Genomic DNA, 23,090 nt, shown 5'->3' with positions numbered 1-23,090 from the left:
TAAAACTGGGATTGATAAACATAATTGTCATACCGACCGTGCTCTGTACATGGAGACCTAACTTCACCTCGGGGTATTTGATACCCCAAGATTATGACGCATCGAGAACAAAGATATGTCAAGCCTTTTTGTATCTGTAGTCACTGGATTGAATAAAATAGTGATTTGTTTGCGGCGTTTTTGTGCAATCTGAGCAAAGAAATAAATGGGCGTGTAGGAAAAGAACTTTTATTTCTGTATTATTAAATAAAATGGAAACGAGTACCGAACAAACCCCCGTGTCTACCGAAACCGTTCCCAATAATGAACAGGAGCACAATGAGGAGGGTATGGAAGAAACTGAGGATTACAGTTTCGATGGAGAAGATTATAGGCATTTCGTACCACGGGGTCGAGGAGGCTTTAGGTGCGTTATAGTTTTTCTTAACACCCCATACATCCCCACTTTCACCCGTTGTCCAAAATACGAAAGCAAATAGTAAGGTTAGGTTGTCCCCTCATGATACTTCTGACTGACCTCTTAATGTATGCTTGACGAAAACGATCAAACTTCGCATTGCTACGAACTCCTTACACCTTAATAAATACTCTATGGTAACGCGACTATTGTCTATACTTACGCTCCGATACGATGAAATTATTTGCCCATAATTGTTCAATATTGTGTTTTATCAATTGTATAATACATTTTCTATAATAACCAAGTTTCATTTGTGATTGTATATTGTTTTTTACGTTGTGAAATATAAAATGCGAAAAGGTAATGATACTTTCATAAATGTTTATGATACTTTTTTTCAACAGTAGTAAGATTAATTTGTACATGATAAATAAATAATTTAAATGGAAAATTGTTGCATTGATGTTCCATTTTCTCTTGTAAATACAAAATAAGAGCCAACAAGAAGATGATCTGTGCTCTTGGGTAAATGATTCAGACGTATGGTACGTAAAGTACATGGTCAAGACAAAATAACAATAATTTAAGGGGTCGTGGCAGAGGTGGGTTTGATTTCCCCATGAGAGGTGGGCCTCCCAGATTTAGAGGAAGAGGATTTGGACCCAGAGGACCAATGTTTCGAGGAGCAAATAACGGATTTCCATTCGAGGGACCTCCTAGGCCCAATTGTCCGCCAGGCCCAGCAGGACCACGCTTCCGGGGACCTCCACCGTTTGATCCTAGTTGGGGACCGATGGGGCCACCTAACCTGATGGGACCGCCGAATCTCATGGGACCTCCAGGAATGGTAAATATTGGCAGAGGTTTAATTACCTCTTTTAAATTATACTTCAATAAATTGATTAAGTATAATTTAACTTTATGTGCGATTAGCCACCGCCACACATGATGAATGGCCCAATTGGGACAGGTCCGGGACCATACGGACCACCTCCTGGAATGGGACCACCAAATATGAATAACGTAAATTTTGATTTACAGAACCATAGTGGGATATATAAATATTACATTATAACCAAAGACATTTTGTTATAGATTCCAGGTCAGCAGCAACCCCAGCAGCAACAGGCGCAACAACAAGCAAACATTCCAGGCTTAGACCTCAACGGGGAAGTGTGGGTAGAAACAAAAACACCGGATGGCAAGTCGTATTATTATAACATTCGTACAAGGGAAACTACATGGACAAAACCAGAGGGACCAAATGTTAAGGTCATGGTGCAGGACCAGGTCTGTTTTATCATTAAGTATCATTTTTGTAGTAAATTTTAATCCGTCGAAGACGGAGTCTAGTGGCGTCTCTAGCGGCCGACGTCGGCATATGGTACGGACCTATTCGCGGCCATTTAAAAACCTCGCGTTATCACCCAATATCAGATTAAAAAATAAAGCATTTTAGCATTTCTTTTTAAACTAATTTCTTAAATAAACAATATCCAAGAATTTGATTCATTGATAGTTTATAATAACTCGGCCATATTAGAAAAAACGGGAAATCTTTCGTCGTCCCTGAAGGGTTAATTACACGCATAAATTCAGTAAATATTTCCATGAAATGATATTAATTTCTGTTACAGTTAGAACAATTGGTGCATGGAGCGTCTAAACAAACGGTTCCGTCTAGTACACCTACTTCTACAGCCACCACCCCCAGTCAAATTAGTGAAAATAGAGTTTCTCAAAGTAGTGAACAACCCCCTGCGAATAATGCAGATGCTATTAATCAACTTAGTACAGCCCCTCCTGGTACAGGTCCACCTCCTACTCTTGGTGAAACACCAAATGTCAACGTGCAGCCTACTGACTCAACACAGGCAAATGGTATAATATACTTATGATGTATCTGCATTGTTTTAAAATGTAGCAGAAATATTAGATAACATTATTTTTGATATACAGGTACGGCACCGGCTACCGTTACTAACACCCCGACTATGAATACCCCAGCAGTTAATACAAATATGATGCAACCTCCTCCTAATATGATACCTATGCAACACAGAATACCAAATCAATTTGGTGGACCAATTGCAACACAGTTTGGAGCAGCACCTTTTGGTATGCCACCACCAGGTTTCCAACCATTCGGAGGCTACGGACCACCGCAAGCAAATTGGGGTAACGTAAATTATACATTATGTAGAAATTAATCTTTTTATCAATTTAATCCTTTACTGATAAAACTATACTTTAGGTATACCACAAATGCCACATGGTGTAATGACCCCACAAGCTCCAGCGGAAGACCCCGCTATATTAGCACAACTTGATCAAGAATTAGTAGCATCTGCTATGGTATGGACAGAGCACCGTGCTCCAGATGGCAGATTATATTATTATAATAGTAAAGCTGGAGAATCTGTTTGGGAAAAACCACAAGCTCTAAAAGATCTGGAAAGTATGTTGTTTGGGATGAAGATCCTCGAGTTGAATATTATAATATAAGATATTTATAATTTGATATTTCCTTAGATGCAAAATTAGCGTTACGACAAAAGGCAGAAGAAGCAGCTGTCAACTCTACAAATACAGCTGTAACTAGTTCTGCTGTCCCTAATAATAATGTTACCACCGAACCTATAAAGCAAGATAAGCCGCAAGAAAGTAATCATGAAACCAAAGATAGTGCAAAGGAAACAGATACTAATAAACCGAAAAAAGAGGAAGTGGCACCTAAGGAGGCTGCTAAACCTCAAGATAAATCTAGACCAATTTCTAGTACTCCAGTGCCTGGAACCCCTTGGTACATCTTCTAACGTTCATTCAGTACTTTTGTTTATGCGAGATATAAATTTAAACTTTGTTCATTAGGTGCGTCGTTTGGACGGGAGATGGACGCGTATTTTTTTATAATCCCTCTTCGCGTATTTCTGTTTGGGAAAGACCAGACGACCTTATCGGTCGTCAGGATGTCGATAAAATGGTGTCCACTCCACCGGATGCGGTGGTTGCTACCAAAACTCCGCGTCAATCGGACACGAGCGAAAGCAGCGATGATGATCAACCTACACCAGCGAAAAAAATGAAACAGGAGGATACTAAAAGTAAATCACATCAATGATGCTTGCATATTCTTGTTAATCATTTCAAAATAAACACGCGTGCTGTTTTCAGGTGTAACGCCTAAGGAAGAAGAGGAGAAGGAAAGCAAAAAGACTATAGATATCGGAAAGGAGGCTGCAATAGAGGCGGAAGTACGAGCAGCTAGGGAAAGAGCTATCGTTCCTTTGGAGACACGAATTAAATCATTTAGAGATATGCTTGCAGAGAAAGAGGTACATGATTATAATTCATGATATATCAATATGACACGTAAAATTTATTTATATTTATTTATCAATAGGTATCCGCGTTTAGTACATGGGAGAAGGAACTTCATAAAATAGTATTTGACCCCCGTTACCTGCTTTTGACGTCGAAGGAAAGGAAACAAGTTTTCGAGAAGTATGTAAAGGAGAGAGCCGAAGAGGAGAGGCGGGAAAAGAGGAACAAAATGAAGGAACGGAAAGAACAGTTTCAGAAATTGCTGGAAGAAGCGGGTCTTCATGGAAAGTATGTAATGATTTAGAATAAAACTGTTTCAATTGTAAATTTGAGGTTGTAATGACTTAATGTATTTTGTTTAGATCTTCATTTAGCGATTTTGCTCAAAAACATGGGCGTGATGAACGGTTTAAGAATGTAGAAAAGATGCGTGAACGGGAGAGCCTATTCAACGAATATCTACTGGAAGTGCGAAAGAAGGAAAAAGAGGAAAAAACAGCAAAACGAGAACAGGTATTTTTATTCTATTGGCGCTATTGATTTTATTGCAATGCAAACGTTATTTTTCAGGATTTATGCGATAATATTAAAATTATTACTATATTCGGTATTGTAAGTAAGAAAAGTTTCCAGTTGCGCGATAAAATTTTTAAAAATACTCGAGAATTAAGGTACTCTAATTTTTTCTCTTTTAATTTTTGAACTGTACTTTTATAAAAAAAAATAATACTTATTGAGATCAATTTATATTTTTATATTATGTTTACTCTTTTATGTTTTTTCTGTTATTTAAATTTAGTTAATTTTTTATCTATTATTTAGTACCTCAATTCTCTACATATATCGAGATATGAATCAAAAGATTTTTTTTTTAAATACTTCCATCAAACCGTTCCCTCTTCCATACCGGACCTAATTCAGGTTTTTCATTCTTCACACCCTTCATTTCGTTTAAGGAAAGATTATTATGGAAATATCAAATAAAAATAATAGATATAACGCGATAAAGCTGGATAAGTTCAGCATCATTATTTACATGGAAACAAAATTTATATTATTTTAATGTTTCAAAAATAGAAAAGATGATTACAGATTAATGATATAAGAAAATGAGTAATAAGTAGACAAAGAAAAATGTTCTAATCTTAAATAGAAGATCATATAATATCTAATAAATTTATATTTTCAGCAATAATTAATCATTCTTTCAGGTTCTATAGGTATGTTACTATTTTGTTCCACTTGTAAGATTTATCTAATATGAATTCCTAAATTAACGGCTGAAGAACACATACCAGGAGAAGTTTCTCTAAATAATTCTCTACTCCAGTAGATTTTCTCGATAGACAAAAGTTTTGTAGCTGTAAGATGGGAGATGTAGAGAATAAAATCTTAGTATGTGACGGTTCCTTATATACTTATGTGTTCTGAACTCTCCACTTCAGTCAGGAGGCAGGCAGGACAGGTTCCGTATGTGGAGTGGCTTGGTTCTGAAGCTGGTTGGTGGCATGGATGATGTCATCTACCATCCCCACCTACACTGCGTGGCACAGTTGGCACACCCTCGCGCGCCGCATTCTTTACTCCAAAGCAGAGTCATGAGAATGAACGAACTCGGTATTTGTATATTACTCGTAATCCTCGTTACTTCAAAAGATTAACTTTTCCCCAAAAAAATCAAAACCAATTTCAAAAAGAATTCAATGCAAGTTAAACTGGGATATTAGCCCCAATGGTAGCATCAATTCACAAATACATATTTTGCAATTTTTTATTCTGTTTTCTGGAGATAAAGAATCGTTATTTATTCTGAGAAACATGAGCTACCAATTTGTCTTACATGCAATGTATCAACATAAGAACAAAAAGAGAAAATCCTTTATATAATTCTATTTCCAAAAACAGTTTTGGTAATTGTTCAAGACATTATTCCAGCAACTGTTCTTATGTCCATACATAGTATATTAAAATTTCAAAATAAAAAATTGCCACTTATATCAGAAAATGCATTTCAATTGGTGTATAGATATCTCTTCGTTTATGGTTGCCTTTTTTTTTAATTGCATTATGATATAAACATTTGATTTGTCATATGAAATATAATGCAAGCAATTTTTTTTTCTTTTTTTTAAGGAAATTAATATATTTGAAGCAACAAGATGAGTATATTAAGATAATAGAATGAGCGTGCTTTTGTGAAATTTGGTCTATATACATCAGAGAACCTTGACTGCTTTTGTCTTAAAAATAATAGAAGTGGACATTGGAATGATTGTGTTTAGATGAAAGTTAGACCACGGTGGTACAAGTTTGTTACTACTTAAAAAAAAAAAAAAAATTGTGTAGGATCAGGATCCGAGTAATAATTGAAAATTCAAGACCGAAATATGCCAGCAACTCTGAACTCTAGTCATCTTTCATTGCGAAATATACGTGTATTAAGTTTATTTAAACATGGTAATAAATTATCTTTGTTATATTGAAATCCTAGGTCGTTCAAAAATTACGTAATGGGAACTTATACGTACACGAAATATTTTTCTTAATATTTATTTGTTCAGCATAAAATAAAGGAACCAAAAGCATATGAAATATTGAAATAAAATAATATAATGAAATAGAAATCATAAAATAATTTAGAGCTCTAATATTAAAGATTTAATGATTTCATTCAAGTTCTTTCATGATATTTCAATTTTTTTAATGTATTTTTTTCTTTGCGCTATATTCATATTATACTTCTGTAAATAATAATGATACCATATATTTATATACTTTGCAAAAGTATCGTACAATGCTTAGGAAAAATAAAACCTCGTTTCGTAATTTGAACGACTGACAGCTTTGAATATTTCTCAAAATCTCGTGATGAAATATAATACTAACGATATTTTTCTTTTCAGCAAGGGCAGCAGATAAAAAAATTTATTCATTTTATAATCCGTCTCATCATTAAATGATAGCATACCATTCTGTTTTTATTTCCACCATAAATTTCTATGTATGTATACGTATTTCTTCTACATTGATATGCAACATATTTAATGATGACTCGGTCAAATAAATAATCATTTTTGCAGCTATAATGAGTATAATTTTTTTCCAGCAAAACCGACCAGCTTATTTCATTAAAAAATTCCAACAAGTAGAGCCCTTAACGTTGTGATATCTCCTGACACGAACGAATGACATGAATGACTATTTCTTCTACCCCTAACGAAATGTAGTTTGAAAACCAATAAAAAGGTTTGCAAGTTGAAATAGTTTGATCCACATTACAAGTCATTACTTTCTCTCTCTCTCTATATATATATATAATATTGTTATCAAAGTGATTGTAATGTGGTTGAACGTGTAATAATTATTGGTTGAAAATTCTTAAGCGTGCATGATAAAACTGAGACAAGCAAAGAAAAAAAAAAAAGATAAAATAAATAAATACAAATATACATATACATATCAATAAGAAAGTTCAATCTTAAAAGACAGAATTGTATAAAATAGAGTGTAAGCAAGAGTTGATTATTTTTCAATGATGAAAACTCGGATTGTAAATGCGTTTCAGGTGAAAAAGGAATTCTTTGCGATGCTACGTGAACACAAAGACATCGACAGGCATTCGCATTGGAGTGATTGTAAGAAAAAATTGGAATCTGATTGGAGGTACAGAGTGGTAGAGTCGGCAAGCACGCGTGAAGATTGGTTTAGGGATTACATTCGTATGCTAAAGGAGGAGAGGAAAAAGGAGAAGGAGAAAGACAAAGATCACCGGCACAGGGACAAAGATCATCACAAGTCAGACAAGAAAGATAGGGACAGAAAGGATGTTGATAAGTACAAGGAGAAATCTTCCAAGGATCGGGTTGAAAAGGATAGTTCAAAGGACAAGAAGCAACGCAGAAGCGAGGCACCATCTGAAGAGAATGGCAAAGAAAAGAAGGAATCGGTTGTGGAAAAAGAAAGTGGAGAAATTGAAGATAACGATGAAAAGCCATCCAAAAAAGAAAATGACGTATGTCTTCACCACGTTAAGTTAATTAAAAGATGACAATTTAATGGTAATTTACATAACGTTCATTTGCTTAGAAGGAGGATGCAGAGGATCAGTCCGATTCAGAAGAGGATCGTGAGAAACAGAAACGAGAGCGCGAAAGAAGAGCGGAAGCGAGTCTTCGCGAAAGAGAAAGGGAAGTTCAAAGGACTTTAGCCACGCATCTTCGCGATAGGGATAAGGAGAGACAACATCATCGTCACACAGAAGCGGTACAGCATTTCAGTGCTCTTCTTGCAGATTTAGTATGTATCTTCTTACTTGGATAATTAATTATGAAAGTATGCTCGTTAGATTTACTGTAACTTGAATGTATGAACAGGTAAGGAACGGTGACCTGGCTTGGCGTGAAGCGAAACGACAGCTGAGAAAAGACCATAGGTGGGAACTAGCGGAGAGTTTAGACCGTGAGGAAAAAGAGAGATTGTTTAACGAACACATAGAACAGCTCAGTCGTAAGAAACGTGACAAATTCCGTGAACTCCTCGACGAAGTTGGAGCTTCGACTGAACTTACTGCGTCGTGGAGGGATATTAAAAAGTTGTTGAAAGATGACCCTAGATATCTTAAATTTTCTTCCAGTGATCGGGTATGCGATACTTTTAACAATTCGTAAATAAGAATGATAAACGTACCGATTGTTAATATATCAAATGTATATTTCCTTTTTGCAGAAATGTGAAAAAGAATTCAAGGAGTACATTAAAGATAAACTTGTTGCGGCAAAGGCTGATTTTAGGGAACTTTTACAAGTATGTTGAAATTGTATTATAAGTTTTATCGAGATATTTCTCTGTTTTTGGATAACTCAAATGTAATTTTAGGAAACAAAACTTATTACGGATAAAACATACAAAAAAGTGCAAGAGAATAGTGCACATTTAGTAGAAATTGAAGAAATCTTAAGGAAGGATCGAAGATTTCTTGTACTTGAAGCAGCAGCTGCTGAAAGAACTCGTTTATTAATGGGATATTTGGAGGAATTGGCACGTAGGGGTCCGCCTCCACCACCTACTGCCTCCGAACCTTCGAGAAGACCAACCACAAAGTAATTATCGTCTTCGACGAACCCAGAGAGATTATCTATACGTCGTGTATCAATTTGGGGAATCTATTTTTGTTTTAGCTAAACGAGGCCCACAACAAAGCATGGTATACATACGGTGTCCAAATAACAAATCAGTGAATGAATTTATAGCTGTAGTTGAATTGAAGTACTTTACACATGAGATGAATTATCGCCTGTAATTATAGGATTCAATAAATTTAACGCCAATTCCACACAGCTAAAAATGTGTGTCATACTGTAAAGATGCCATAGTGTAAGCATATCATTATTTGTTAAATTACATTAAAAACTAGATAACTAGTTAAGAGACAAATTAATTAGTAATATTTGAATAATAGATTCGTAAAGTACGAATTTTATACATATTTTATCCAGGTTTGTTGCATAACCACCTCATTCCGAATATTTTGTATGAAAATTACACGAGAATTACCACATCGAGTGTTTGCTACGCTCAAATAATTTAAAAGCATGTGAATGAATTTCTCTAAACTGATGTTAAATTTAATAATTCAAAAATATAATTATTGTGTTTTAAAAAAAAAACAAAAGAGCATAACGTATGACAATCATGCATGATCATTTGTCACGGAGTAGAATATTCAGAAAAAAAAATTTTTTTGGAATTATGTTACTCGCGCAGCTGAGTCGGATGATAAAACCGTAAGTATCTTACAAAATATTCTCGTCTGGATTTGTTTAATCATCGTTTGTCATTTACCTATGTGGCATTTTTACGGTACAAATTTCTTAATCGAGTATGAAGAAATAATTAGATAGGACAATATATTTTATGAAATAAATTGTTCGTAAAAATTGCGACAGACAACGTTTACATACAATTCCCAGCGATCTACGATCACTTGCATTTTATTTCTAATATTTGATAATATTTCATTGCAGAATATCGTGTAAGCAATGAAGAGTTTAATATAAACGTGATCTCATTATAATACAATCGAAGATCGCAAAAACTTACTGCAGTAATTTGTATCTTTTATTATTCGTATAAACAATACCGAGGTCTTTCTTTAATGACCACAAGATTATTTTTATTTGAAGATAGAATTTTAATTAATGCAATCATGTAATATTTTAATGTTACAATTATATATAAATAATGTACATAGAATGAATCCAATAAAATTTGTGCAAGTTGTAACATTATAAAAATGAAGAAGATCATGCCTTTTTTTAAACAAACAAATTCTAATAAATTGTAGAGTGAGTAGAATTAATAGAAGTCAAAATTTTATCTTACCCGTTATTTAAATTTGAAATAATGAACATTTTTAATTTTAGTTCTTACCACCAAGAGCGCTATAATAAAAATATCAATCCCAGTCGGTACAGTAGCGTGTGACACGAAAATGGTAAAAAGGTTGTAAAGCACCCAAGCATGAGCCCAAAAGTATTGGATGGTTGATCTACTCTCCCTGTCTATGGTAGAATGTTCTGAAAATGCCAAAAGAATATCAAAATCTATTTTATTGAAAAACAAAATTTTCTGATTCGATAATTTCGCTGTTTATCATTAGATGGCGCGGAGGTAAAGTGTTGCCCTGTTTTACTGATCCAGTGATACGGTGATTTCAATGCCTTTGGCTGCAAAGGACATGTTCTTTGCTGCAAAATGATGCACGCAACTTTTAAATTATCAGGAATGACTAGGAAATTCTCTGACATAGCCACGTTATTCCGTAAATTCGTAGCACCGTCACGATACAAAATACCGTATCTGATTTTATGTTGTACATATTTGTCGTTCTTACCGTTAGAATCAGGACGGCACGTTGCACTTCCTGCTAACTCGGTACGAATACAAATTGGCAACTTGACGCCGTGGCTGTTTGGTAACCGAATATTCTCCCATGAAGCGAGAATTGAATTTATTTCCTAAGAGATCAAACTAAATTGGCTACTAAAGTTTCGTTAAAATAAGGTAAATTAAGGTAAATTAACGAAACTTCTTTCACGTAAACGAGCCTCTGCTATAAAAGTACAACGTTCGAACAACCATACGTGACGTATGGCATGCGAGCAAGGGATTACTAATTCAGTCTGATAAGGTTGCAGTAATAATCTAGAAGCTATTATAGAACGTCATCGTCAACCTTATTGCGTCATGATATTACTTTCCCTAGCTGTCCCGACCTTGCTCGTCTTTTTCCTTTCGGCTACGTCTGGTTTCTCAGCCGGATGTGAATCAGTTCATTATCGACGATAGATCGATTGGTAAAGGTCGTCCGGAAGGGTTAACGAACGTCCAGCGACAGGATAAAATAGACTTGGGGAAAAAATATTTGCGAAGGTCCTGACGAAGGACGCGCTCGTGTTATGACATTCTTCGGTTGCATTCTTTGGATCCTGGAAAAAAAATAGAATTTACCTCAATAAAAATGCAAAATACATAGGGTAGGTCATCTAAATAATTCGCCTGTTTTCAACGGTAGGGAAAAGTACGTAAGAACCATTTTAGTTGGTTCGGAGGAAGGTCGTATATTCTACGTTACACTGGACACCCTGTATGCAACTAAAATGCAAATCTTGGTTTGTGAAAGGCAGGATATATGATCGTGCGTCATATGAAATATGTACTGAATTTTTAAAACTGTATCGAGTTTAACAACTTCCACGTCAATATCAAAGATATTGACTATGATTCTAAAATTGAATTAAATATACTAGTAGTTGAGTTAATAAGTTCAGGTGCCTTAATTTCATGCTATCTAAAGATTAGTGGACCTCGTGGACCTTTTTGATTCAGAATGACCTACCAAACATCGAAGTAAAATTCAATCTGTTTCTTACTGCGTATTGACATTTTATTAATAATATTTCAATGTTGAACGAAACTGGGTGTGCCGACATACATGTGCCCGATGGTATCGAGGTAATAAAAATTCGAATGTTAGCCAAGGGTTAAAAGAACTCCTCGGTTCCAGGATTCCAAAGTGTGTCCGTCGACGGGACTAGGACCCGGTTCTAAAGCCATCGCGAGGGATCGTTGATCCTCGGCGTCGACCTTCGCGAAGGCAGAAGAAAGGTCGTACCCGGACGTTCTCAAATTTTTCCTAAAACCCGTCCCCCTACGGTTTTTCTATGTATAAAGTGGCCGTTGTGCGTTGACGGTCACAAAGAGGCGCGAAGATAGCCAGCGTATAAGTGGCGTTACAGAAAAAGGAGAGGGAAAGATCTCGATGGCCTCGGCATGCCAGCAGCTCCGCCTCACGAGGCGCGCAGCCACCAAGTGAAAGTGGGATTTTGCTTTCTACCCGTGGCCAGTGACAAACGCGCCACGTTCTCGCGAACGTCTCTCGTTCATTTTTATTTTCCCAGCGAAGATGCGTTTGTCCGTCGTCGGTCGATAACCAACCACTTTGTGGACGAACGAAATCACCTGACGGGTCCTACGTGTCCGTTACGATGACAGTGTTGCACTGACAGTTACCAAGGAAAAGTGCGAGGCGTGAGAACCAGTGCTAAAGGAAACATGTCGAAGTGCAACGAGAATGGTACCTGGCATGTCAACGTGATCGTCGCGTTACTGCTTTTCGCTTTTTACCTCCTCCCAACGAACTGTCAACAAGGTACGATGGTTTCTTCGGCTTTTTCTTTTTCAAAAATCAATTCGAGCCCTTCTCGAACGGTGAATTCGAAAACGAGTGTACCAGTATAGTTCGCGTGCCGACCATCGAGCCGCGCGACGGTCGACAACCGCGCAATCCTTTCATGGGTACGCACAGAGCGAACGCGAACGTCTTTCGTGGACTTGGATGTCCACGATTGATTTATAAAATTCTATGGTCGAATTTTAGTTTTAGTATTCCTTTGAGATTTTCTCAGCTTCCTTGGAGAACATAGTCACCGTAGGTTGATTTACGGAGCGACGTTTGAGCCTCCAAGTTTGTTCAACCGCGAAAGGTACCGTTTGATTTTGACAACGTAATAGCAGCGGATCGCGTAGGTGGTATTTATGTAACCCGGCGAGTCGTCGATGTATGACTGTCACGATTCACCGAGCACAGCCTTTCTGGCTTAATTCGTATTCTTTGTTGTTTCTTCGACGAATTAACCACGAGTCGTTACTGTGAAATATTCCAATCGAAAATCAAGGATATCGTTTTCGGTCATGTTAATTCTGTTGAAGTTCGATTTATGATTTTATGCTCCATAGCTGATGTCCTTAAACCTGGAAACGGAATAAATTGGCGATCGTCGTACGATACTCGATTGTTTGAATTCGTGACCCGTTATATTGCGATACAATACGCAATACAATAGAACCGCAATTTCATACGAGAGTTACGTACAACCACGATAACGCAATTGGATCTCCATTGTTGCTTGTAATAACAGCACCGAGATGAATGATTATCCCGATTCCCTAAAACGGATATCTCTCATTCAAAATTCTGGTCAACGTTACAAGTAGATAAGATTATCTCCATTGTGCATTGTGTAACAAGAATAGGATTATTTATTGACATCCGATCTCTGGATCGTTTCAACGTTTATTAAGGGCCATATTTTTTCGAAATTTTAGAATATTATAAATAGACTTGCTTTCAATCGAAACACTCTTTCTTCGAGGTTTCAATAACATTGCATTTAAGTAAATTTCGTTTCGCTCGTTAAATCGTTACTCCATATTTCATATAATTGCAAACTGAAATAATCAGAGTAAGAAAAGTAAGAGCTTCGAGTAATTTGTAATGCTGAATAATGATAGTGAAATTCCGTGCACTTCCTTCGCTGCTCCACCTAAACATTTTCTCTAATAACAGAATTTTCCCGAACCGCAATGTGAAAGGAACACCGGGAATTTGTTATTCAAACTCTCCTTCCAAAAATAGTGTTTCGGGTTACCTGTAGAATGCGTTCTGGTTGGAACGGGTATGTTTTTTTCGTGTTTCTTTTCTTTTTTTTTTAAGTTGATTCGCGATGCATACCACACAGAACAATGACCACTGGAAGCAGAAATATAAATATCAATTGCGCAAATTAAATCGAGATTTATTTTTCAAAAGTCATAGCAATTTCAATTTTTATCTACATCTATTAGTAAAAAAAAAAAAAAAAAAATTATGATACAAATAACCCGTTATATTTACACCGTTCACGATCAATTAGAGATGCAAATACCGATCGATTAATTAGTAGATAACAGTAAATGTAAATTCCAGAATGTCGTCACTCGAGTTGTAGGCGTAGAGGAATAAATAATCCTAGCTTAAGTTCCGTGAGATATGACACAATTTCCTTGTACATTTCGAACAGCCCCTATGACTCTTCAAGATTTAGTAACATCTGTTGCATGAATCTCGTAATAGATGATGAGATTCTTTAGTGGGATTCACGAAATTAATCATCATTGGGAAGTCCATCCGAATCTTTTCAAATTACATATACCGCAAAGAGGTTTATGATATTAGAATCATAGAAACACAGTATTAGATTAGTAAGATAAATGATGTAGCTTCTTTCTGTAACCTTGGAAAAGAAACTTCTTGAAAGAAAGTTTGTGTCAACGTTTCATAGATACTACGATTGCGTATTTCTTTCACCTTGTTCTATTTACCATCGCGTTCATCTAAATCCCATTAGATTTTGTTAGTGTTTCTACCATTAGAGGCATCATGGACAAAGAATATCATTTAGGATGGATATCATCGAGGTCGATATGAATTTCGAAATTTGGAACAATTTTGTATTTTCGAGATTTCGAAAATCATAAATCCTATTTAGATATTTAACAGGGCCCTCGTAAGACGATTTTGCGTCTAAGAATGCAAGAAGAATAATGTTTACTTGAATATTAATCGATGGAAATGCAAATCTAAATTAGTTATACAAGCTTTAATGTTAATTTTTTAAATTTTATTTCAGCTACTCTTTTTTATGTGAAGAGGCCCTTTTTCGGAGCTCGCCTTGGACCCCCGAAATCTCAGGGCCGGTCCTGATGTTTAAATATCTAGGCATGAAAATGAATAGTTGCATTTATTTCCTATCTATCTATCCTGCCTGTTATAGATGCATAACTTTACCACGTTTATCGAGCCTCGTTCCTTTCGTCTCTCCGTTAAATATTTATAATCGAACGGCGCGACCTCGGACAGATTTTCCGATCGATTAAAATCGTTCGCGCCCTTTCTCGCTTCATGAATATGCGTATTACCCGCGCGAACCCTGCAACTGAATCTGTCCGTGCACGTATTACGAGGATATTTTGAAATAACAAGTTCCGTGCTAATTATACCGTGACTTGCCTTATCCGACGCGAATGTAAAAGGTGAAAGATTCGCGTTTACACGCAACGAAACGGCACGACCGTGCCATTTTCTGGCCTACAATCCTAGCGAAAACGAAGAAGCCCAAATAAGAAACGCGCCTCTTCAAAGATTCGATCCTCGAATACGCACTTTCCATCGTCGGGTCACGCTGTTATTACACCCGCCATAATAATGCACACGATTCCATCGAGTCCGTCTGTGATCACAGCGCGGTAAACTTCATACGTGAATTGGCACGAGTAGTTTTCCTTTATTGGTATTCGATCACTCGTGTCTGCTATTCGAACTTTCTCTGCGAGTTTCAAAATCTTTCTGCGCTCGGCTCACTTTTTACCATAAGTACCATTTTGTGACATAGGTAAAGTAGCGAGAATGGTAGGTTTCTTTAAGGATCAACGATGATCTAGACAAGGATGCTTCGATTAATAATAAACTTTGATATGTTAGAAAAATAATATCTAACGTTTCGAAATTGCAAATAACACGAATGTAAATGGTCGTTCACTCGGCGATCGGTTGTCCAAGGATGAAATTAAAACAGCGATGAATTCTTTTTTAGATCAAGTTACCAGGGTTCTGTATCGGCAACTGGCCCAAGTTAAAAACTCGTGTGAACGTACGTGCTGAGAGTAGGAGCGATCAAGTCGAAGGACAATATCGAAAGGAGAACGGCTGCGCTGGGACCATTATTTACAAGTTCGTTGCCTAAGTCCGGCATGCGCGATTTCTCGCTCCATTCGTGTTCGTACACCCGTTACAATTCAACCAGACACTTCCTGCTGTCCCGATCGTGAAAGTAGCGAACGAGTTCTACTGAAAATATCAGCCGAATAAACGATTTCTTATTACGTCGATCGATGGATAAAAATTGATCGGTAATCGGTATTAAAAAATGTCGAAGGAAACGCGTAACTCGGATCGCTTCCTGTAAAGATACGAGCCTGATTTCGAATTCGTTAATTGTTTTTAACGGATCAGGAAGAAACGTAACGATTCGACGTTTAAGAAAGTTTAGATTTCACTGAAAACGATTTCTAATCGCGATAAAGATTGCGAGGAAGAAAAATGAATTGGAAAGAAAATTGAAGTAACGTGGAATAGGATACTTGATATAAGATCACCTTCATTTCCGTCGACACCCTAATCACGTGATACTTACCGCAAGTATTCGCACGTTACAGTTATAATAGCGCGATAATATATTACGAGAGACATAGAATGCGATCAGTGAACTATATCGTTTCTTGATAATACGTTCACTTAGAGGCGAGCAAGTTTATTGCTCAAGATGATCGACTAAATTATCCTTATCATAAAATTTTAGAAAATTAATAAGAATAGGGGATCGAATTTTTCGTGTAACGAATTGAAATTAGATAATTTAATTATTTTGTATCCATGGCCGGCCCTGAGATTTCGGGGGTCCGAGGCGAGCTCTGAAAAAGGGCCCCTCCACATAAAAAAAGTTTATAAAATTAACATTAAAGCTTGTATAACTAATTTAGATTTGCATTTATATCGATTAATATTCAAATAAACATTCTTGTATTTTTAGACGCAAATTCGTCTTATTGGGGCCCTAGTCTGCCTAGGCCCAGATTCGGCCCTGTATTTTAACGAGCATATGAAAAAGCGAGTTGCAAGAAAAGCCGTGCGATTAACGCATTCGAGCAGCGTAACCCCGCCTTAATTTATATTCGCTCTCGGATTTCGAATCCCCCGAGCCTTGTCGATTTCATCGCGAGACACACCCACGGAACTATTCCAGTTACAACATTCAGTACCGATATAAACCCTTTCAAGAATACGGTATCTCCTTCGCTTACAATTTAAAGAATCTCCCTCGTGGTTCGCAGAAAACATTTCTCTCTCCTGGATAAACGTATCGCTAACGGAGAGATTACGGCCGCTTTCAGAATAAGATACCCGGTGAATTTTATGTCGCAGATAAAATGTTCTAAGGGAAACTTAGAAATTTTACAATTCTTCGATAGTCGAATAATCTCGCACAGGTGTCTCTTCCACAGACCTAAACCAGCGCGTTCCGTGAGAAACTCTGCTGAATCGGTTCCGAAAGAAAGCGAAGACGACGCTTTCCAACATTGTTTTCCTCGTGTTTTGTAACGCAGTCTCTGCCAGAGGCCAGTTCATTTCGTTTTCCCAACGCACGCTGAAAAACTGGCTATGTAAACAAACGCTATGTTTCTCAGACGCGTGATTGAATAATCATTCTTTCCACGCTCGTTGATTCATTTCCAGGGAATGCGGAGAAGGTACCAGGGAAAAATATAGCGCAAGTGCATCGCGATATTTGATTACGCGAAAATGCCTGAGCAACCGTGACGAACGACAGTCTTTTCCATGTGTCACGCTCGAAATCATCGAGTCCTGATTTTCCTGGCTCTCGATTTGAAAAAAATAGAAAAACACGCTCCGCTTTCGTATTCAGCTACGTAAAACTTTCTTGCGAACGGGGCAATTTGCATAGCTTCGCGGCGGATCCGGGAAAACGTGATTTTAAACACCAAATACAGTAATCTCAGGACTGCGAGGTGCCAAGAATCGAATAGGTATGCGAAATGTTCAATTGTTTTATCGGAATCATTGGCCTTAATTTATTAATTAAGTTGGCAATAATTTGTTTTGTGGGGGGGGGGGAAGTAGTATGGGATTTTCACATACTAAAACACTGTAACAAGCTAAAGTGAATTAGAGCGAGATTGGCTCTAGAGCCAACCCTTTTGCGGCCATTTCCGGTCAGACCGGAAGTGGCAAAAAAAAAAATTTTTAGGCCATTAGTTGAGATTTTGACCCACTAAATACAATGGCGCAAAAATTTTTTCGATAACTCTTACCGTTTGGCCTGTACAAAATTGACAGAAAGTCTAATGCCCCCTTCTCAAGATTTTCAAAGATACTACGGGTTGTAAAATATTTTTTAAGAGATCTTCTTTTCCTCCGAAGGAACATCCGATTCTTGGGACAGATTCTCGCGTTTGATACCGACGAATTCCGTGTACGAGCAACAGGATCAAAATGCGTCTCCCGTAGCCGGGAATCCGGCGGAAACGTTGCCGCGCTCTTTGGACGAGAACAACGTGATGGGGGGATGGAGAACGAATTCGAAGAACGACGAACGCGAGGAGGAAACGGACGAGGAGGTTTACGAGGACGAGTACGAAGTTGAAGAGAGTGCGAAAATAGAGCACTCCGAGAACTCGAAGCTCTCTAGAATCACCGATGGTACATCGAAGAACGACAAACTGGATGACGCGTCCAGAGACGAAGATTACGTCGAGGACCCTTCCACCAGTCAATACGATGCGTATTATTATTACGACGATTATGAGAGTAATAATCGTTCCCGGTACCGGGCTGTAGGTAAGATAAATGATAAATTTAAATTGCGAATTTTATTACGTTTGCAGCGTCATCGAGGATGACGGTACACGAATTAGCGATAGAAAAGAGAAAAGAGAGTACAATAGTACCTTGTTATACGACATAAATTTTTTCTGTGAATTTTGTGTCATTTTTAAATAATTATCTCACAGAGGAAAAATTAAATTAATAATCAATTATATTCGGAGTTGATGTATTTATTATTAACTGACTGATCATACAAGTAAGGATATCATATAACAAACCATAATCGCAAAAAAGGGGGGCAATAAAATTTATTCCATTTGGTTTGTTAATTTAGAATCTATCATTAGGTTACATTTATATTTGACAAATTAATTATGTTAAATAAACCAGTGAATATTTTTTATAAACTTCTAGAAAATCGTTTAAATGCTGCTCATGACGTAAACGGTGTTTAAATTATTTTATCAATAGGAGTTTTTTTTTACACGAGAACGGATTAATCATTTTTACATTACTTCTTATGGGAAAGGTTGGTTTGGTATACATCCTGTACGGTATAAGTCCAAACATCAGGAACGGATTAAGGTCGTATACCGAGGTACTACTGTATAAAAGACCATCGAAAGCAATTACACCGAACGATAGTGTAAAATCGTCAGCGCGAACCACGTTTAACCCGATCTTTTTTCTTCGTGACGTAACGGGACAATATCAAATAATTATGACCTCTGTAAACGTGTTCCAAACGTTATGTAAATCCGTTTCGTCAGCGACGCCGTGGAAAGTCGCATACGCGAGGAGCATCGTTTCTTCCGCCTTTTTACCATTAATTCGCTTATTATTCTCAAGATCATCATTATAATCGTGCATAAATTCCGCAGCGAACGCGGATACCCTCGACTACCCTGACGCCGAGGAGGAAGAGAAAGAAGAGGAGGAATCATCTCCCAAAAAAGAACATGTAAACGAGCCGGAGGAACGCGAAGAAAATTCCTCGGAAAAGGAGGAAAGCGTTGATTCACTTCGTAAAGTGATTGCGAATGATTCTTCGTCGGATCTCCTCGAGGAAAAGGATACAGACACTCCGGTCTCTTCGACGAACGCTGAAGAAGGTTCGTCGATGGAGGGCAGCGACCAGACGTTCGCTTTCGTCGGATCACCGAACGCGAAATTGAACTCCTCGTCGTCCGATAGCTCGATTTTAATCGGAGAAGCTGTGGTATCGGTGGTTACCACGAAGAGCGTGGTCAACGGAACGATATCCATCCCGACGACCTCCGCGCCGACCACCACCGAGCAGGTCGCAGCACCACCCTCTTCCATGGGAACGACGGAGCAACCAGTGACAACCGTGACCACCGAGGACACGTCCAAATTGTTAGCGTCCGTTCAGACCAGTCGCAGCATATCCGGTGCACGATTCCTGCCATTTCCTGTAATCGATCGCATCGAACCCATAGGCGAGAAGAAAACCTCGCCCGCACCCGAATCTACCGAAAGTATCATCGACAAGTTGGACAGGGTTCAGTCTGAATTGTCCAGCGGTTTTCTTGCCGGAGGATTCCGAACTGCTGGTAATTCTCTCCAGCTGGATGTCCTGGGAGACAGGGATCGTGGTACACGAAGAAGGTACACTACCACTGCTAAGACACCGGTCATCAGCAAGTTCGTACCAAGGAGATACAACGATAAAAGGACTGATTATGGAAACGGTACACCCAAACCGAGGATAGAGACTACGTTGGATAGCTTGGAAGGGTTGTTACCAAGGGATTATCTCGTTAAAGGGTCGACGACCTCTACTCCTTCCAAGACTGGTTTCAGGTAATTTGGTTTCATTTTATTCAATAGATCTGTTTCTCTTACGAGGGGAACTACCCAAGTGTAACGCTCACTTATTAATGAAACTTTGCCACCTTCTAGAGCTCGTCGAGCTGAACACGCCTATACCCCCTTTTGGGGGCAGACGGCTAATTGTTTAAAAGATATTAACAATTAAAGTTACTTACTACTTATGTTGAGAAGTATGAGAAACTTACACATACAAACGGTTAGCTTCGTGGTAAAACGCTTGATTTTTAAATAACTATTACAGCTGTGCTATAATCATTGCATTTATTAATAATTAATTAGATACGTTGCAATTTGTATAGAATTTAAGTTATGTTTTCTATCCAGTACGTATATTTGCATCGTTACTGCATTTACAAGGTGGCAAAGTTTCATTAATAAATGAGCGTTATACTTGGGTAGTTCCCCTCGTTAGTAATATGTTTAAGACTGAGCAATAATTTTTAGATGGCCCACCAAGAGCACAACTTCGACAGAAGCAACCAGCACAACCCAAGTCGCCTCTACTGCTTTCGTTTCCACCACGAAGAAACCCAAAAGCAACGTGGTGGTTCAAGACATCAGTGCCTTCTTGCCACCTGGGTATAAGTTGAAGAAGGAGGACGTTACAACGGAGAACACTTTACTACGCGATATTCTTTCAAAATCCAAGGTGGATATTTCGTCCCTACTGCCACCGGATTATAGTAAGAAAAATAATGATGAAAATTCAAGTGTGAAAAATGATGTTACAACAACAACAACAACTACATCAACAACAGCGAAGAGCATAAATGTTCCATCAGAAAAATCGCCACCTGTAAAAAGCATTCACGATCTGTTTTCTAAGTCCACGTTTGATATCTCTTCTTTATTACCGCGTGATTATGATCAAAAGAAGAAGAATCAAACTTCGGAGACGAAAAATGTTGAAGTACCCAAAGAGAGTTCTACCGAAAGTAACGTTTCTATCGGGACCGAAAGTGCTTCCACAACACAAAAAGCTGGTGGGCTGAAGATCGTGTTTCCGAGCAGACCGGGAGGGCGAAAACCTATATATAAAATTACCACCCCACAGAGTCCTCGTAGCGAGGCACCTGGTGCTGTTACACCGAAGATTCAAAAAGGATGGCCAACCAGGTGAAGCATAGTTTGATTTTTTTTCAACGACGACACGGTTACGTTGCTTGAAAAGTTTTGTATTTTCTGTATAATTTGAATTATAGAGCTACCACTGAATTTACCGGATGGCCAACCCCATCGACCACGCCAATATCTATTGAAAAATTGCTGGAAGCCGCAAGAACTGCAACGATTTCATCCGTGAACGCGTCGCTCGTAACGACAACCGAAGCGACATCGAGCACTTCCACAACGTCGACAACGACTACTACGTCTAGGCCAACGACTCCAGGAGTTTGCGAACAAGAATGCGAGGTCGCTGGAACTATAAAGATAATCGGCAACGCAACCTGGGTACCGGAGTTGCTCGATAGAAATACTCAGGAATGGCAGAATCTTGCTAATGAAATTGAAAAAGAGGTAGATCTATAAGTCCATTGAAAGAGTTAATAATCCTTCTGCTTCAATGTTGTCCTTTTGCTTCTTCATAGATGAACTTCATATTCTCCAAATCTGCAGTCCTGGCAAAATGGTACAAGAAAGTAAGAATTGATTCTTTCAGGTAATAACTTAAAATATTCGATAAGCAATAAATTATTAAATAGTAAATAAGAGAATAATGCTATTGTGAATAATGCTATTGTGATACGTTGGGGTTTTAGCGAGGGTAGCATTTTAGTGGACTATTTTGTCGAATTAACTGACTTAGAGCAAAAAGTCAACACGCAAGAATTAAAAGTTATTTTCCATGATTCTTTACGTACCTACAATACAAACAGATGGAACGAGACCCAAACGAAGGGTTCGATAAAACTTGGGTCATTTACAATTGATCCAAAATATACAGACTTTGTGGGTAAGTCCTCTCATTAACTTTATAAAGTGAATATCAATATTTGATTTAACAATTTTCATTCCTTTATAGTAATACCTAAACTCTCTGGTCCTCAATACTCTGAAAAAGATGACAAATTAATTCCACAATGGACAATTGCTGTAATTGTAATTGGTGTTGGTGGATTACTCTTCATCATCATATTTGGTGTTTCTGTTGTAAGTGTTAATAAAAGAGGAAGGTAACATTAATTTCAAAAAAATGATTCTTAATTTTTAGTTAATCAATCGTCATAATGCTTCAAAATTGAAACCATCTATATCTACCATTTATGAGGAAGAAGTGGCGAAGAATATAACTTCTCACAGATCTAGCGATTACTCAAAACCCGTACATACAATTTGGACTGATCCAGATGTTTCCTGGAACGACAAATCATTTGAATCAACTTCCAATAAGGTAAGGTCCCTAAAAATGATTTTTTTACAATTATATATACATAGTACTGAAATTATGAATTTGTATTTAAGGTACTTGTTGAAAAATCATTTCAAGACAATAAAAAATATAATATGTACGATAGCTGGAGATCAGAATGGAACGGTTATTATTATAATGGGTCTCATACTAGTAGTAAATACGGCGGTTATGATAGTACGACTAATTTATCGAGTCGTCATCATCCTGATTACGACACAAATTTCTGAATTCGGTAATAATAAAATAAAATTTTTATCAGTTTTATTTTCATTTAATTTATTCAGTGCCCTAAGTAAATACGACATACAATTCTTTCG

General features: G+C 37.5%; 2 protein-coding genes across 9 annotated transcripts; both read left to right on the top strand.

The window, feature by feature from the left end:
* The first annotated feature begins 115 nt into the window (after positions 1-115).
* On the top strand, positions 116-9,962 carry LOC117605863 (transcription elongation regulator 1). 8 transcript variants are annotated; one of them, XR_013062790.1, is made up of 19 exons: positions 118-406; positions 989-1,247; positions 1,334-1,423; positions 1,496-1,690; positions 2,038-2,281; positions 2,360-2,578; positions 2,655-2,858; positions 2,933-3,203; positions 3,272-3,504; positions 3,575-3,735; positions 3,804-4,012; positions 4,087-4,237; positions 7,290-7,736; positions 7,811-8,020; positions 8,098-8,364; positions 8,450-8,527; positions 8,600-8,823; positions 8,902-9,097; positions 9,748-9,962. XR_013062790.1 is itself a non-coding variant. In XM_034327803.2 (18 exons), the coding sequence occupies exons 1-18, from the start codon at positions 252-254 to the stop codon at positions 8,903-8,905; spliced, it is 3,618 nt and encodes a 1,205-aa protein (XP_034183694.1). In that variant the 5' UTR covers positions 116-251; the 3' UTR covers positions 8,906-9,395. The 8 variants fall into 8 exon arrangements, 6 of the variants coding, with proteins under 6 accessions (XP_034183694.1, XP_034183864.1, XP_034183781.1 ...); XR_004581819.2 differs by lacking the exon at positions 9,748-9,962 and adding an exon at positions 9,220-9,395; XM_034327803.2 differs by lacking the exon at positions 9,748-9,962 and having other exon boundaries at positions 116-406; positions 7,814-8,020; positions 8,902-9,395.
* A 2,080-nt stretch (positions 9,963-12,042) lies between these two features.
* Positions 12,043-23,037, top strand: LOC117605050 (uncharacterized). Its single transcript, XM_034325861.2, has 10 exons — positions 12,043-12,434; positions 18,102-18,518; positions 19,388-20,330; positions 20,805-21,476; positions 21,563-21,878; positions 21,950-22,020; positions 22,121-22,314; positions 22,384-22,511; positions 22,573-22,752; positions 22,824-23,037. The coding sequence occupies exons 1-10, from the start codon at positions 12,338-12,340 to the stop codon at positions 22,998-23,000; spliced, it is 3,195 nt and encodes a 1,064-aa protein (XP_034181752.2). The 5' UTR covers positions 12,043-12,337; the 3' UTR covers positions 23,001-23,037.
* The last annotated feature ends 53 nt before the right edge of the window (positions 23,038-23,090 follow it).

The sequence above is a fragment of the Osmia lignaria genome, chromosome 9 (genome assembly GCF_051020975.1).
Source record: "Osmia lignaria lignaria isolate PbOS001 chromosome 9, iyOsmLign1, whole genome shotgun sequence".
NCBI lineage: Eukaryota > Metazoa > Arthropoda > Insecta > Hymenoptera > Megachilidae > Osmia > Osmia lignaria.
Note: the sequence above shows the minus strand (reverse complement) of the source record. Positions and strands in the feature narration are given on the sequence as shown.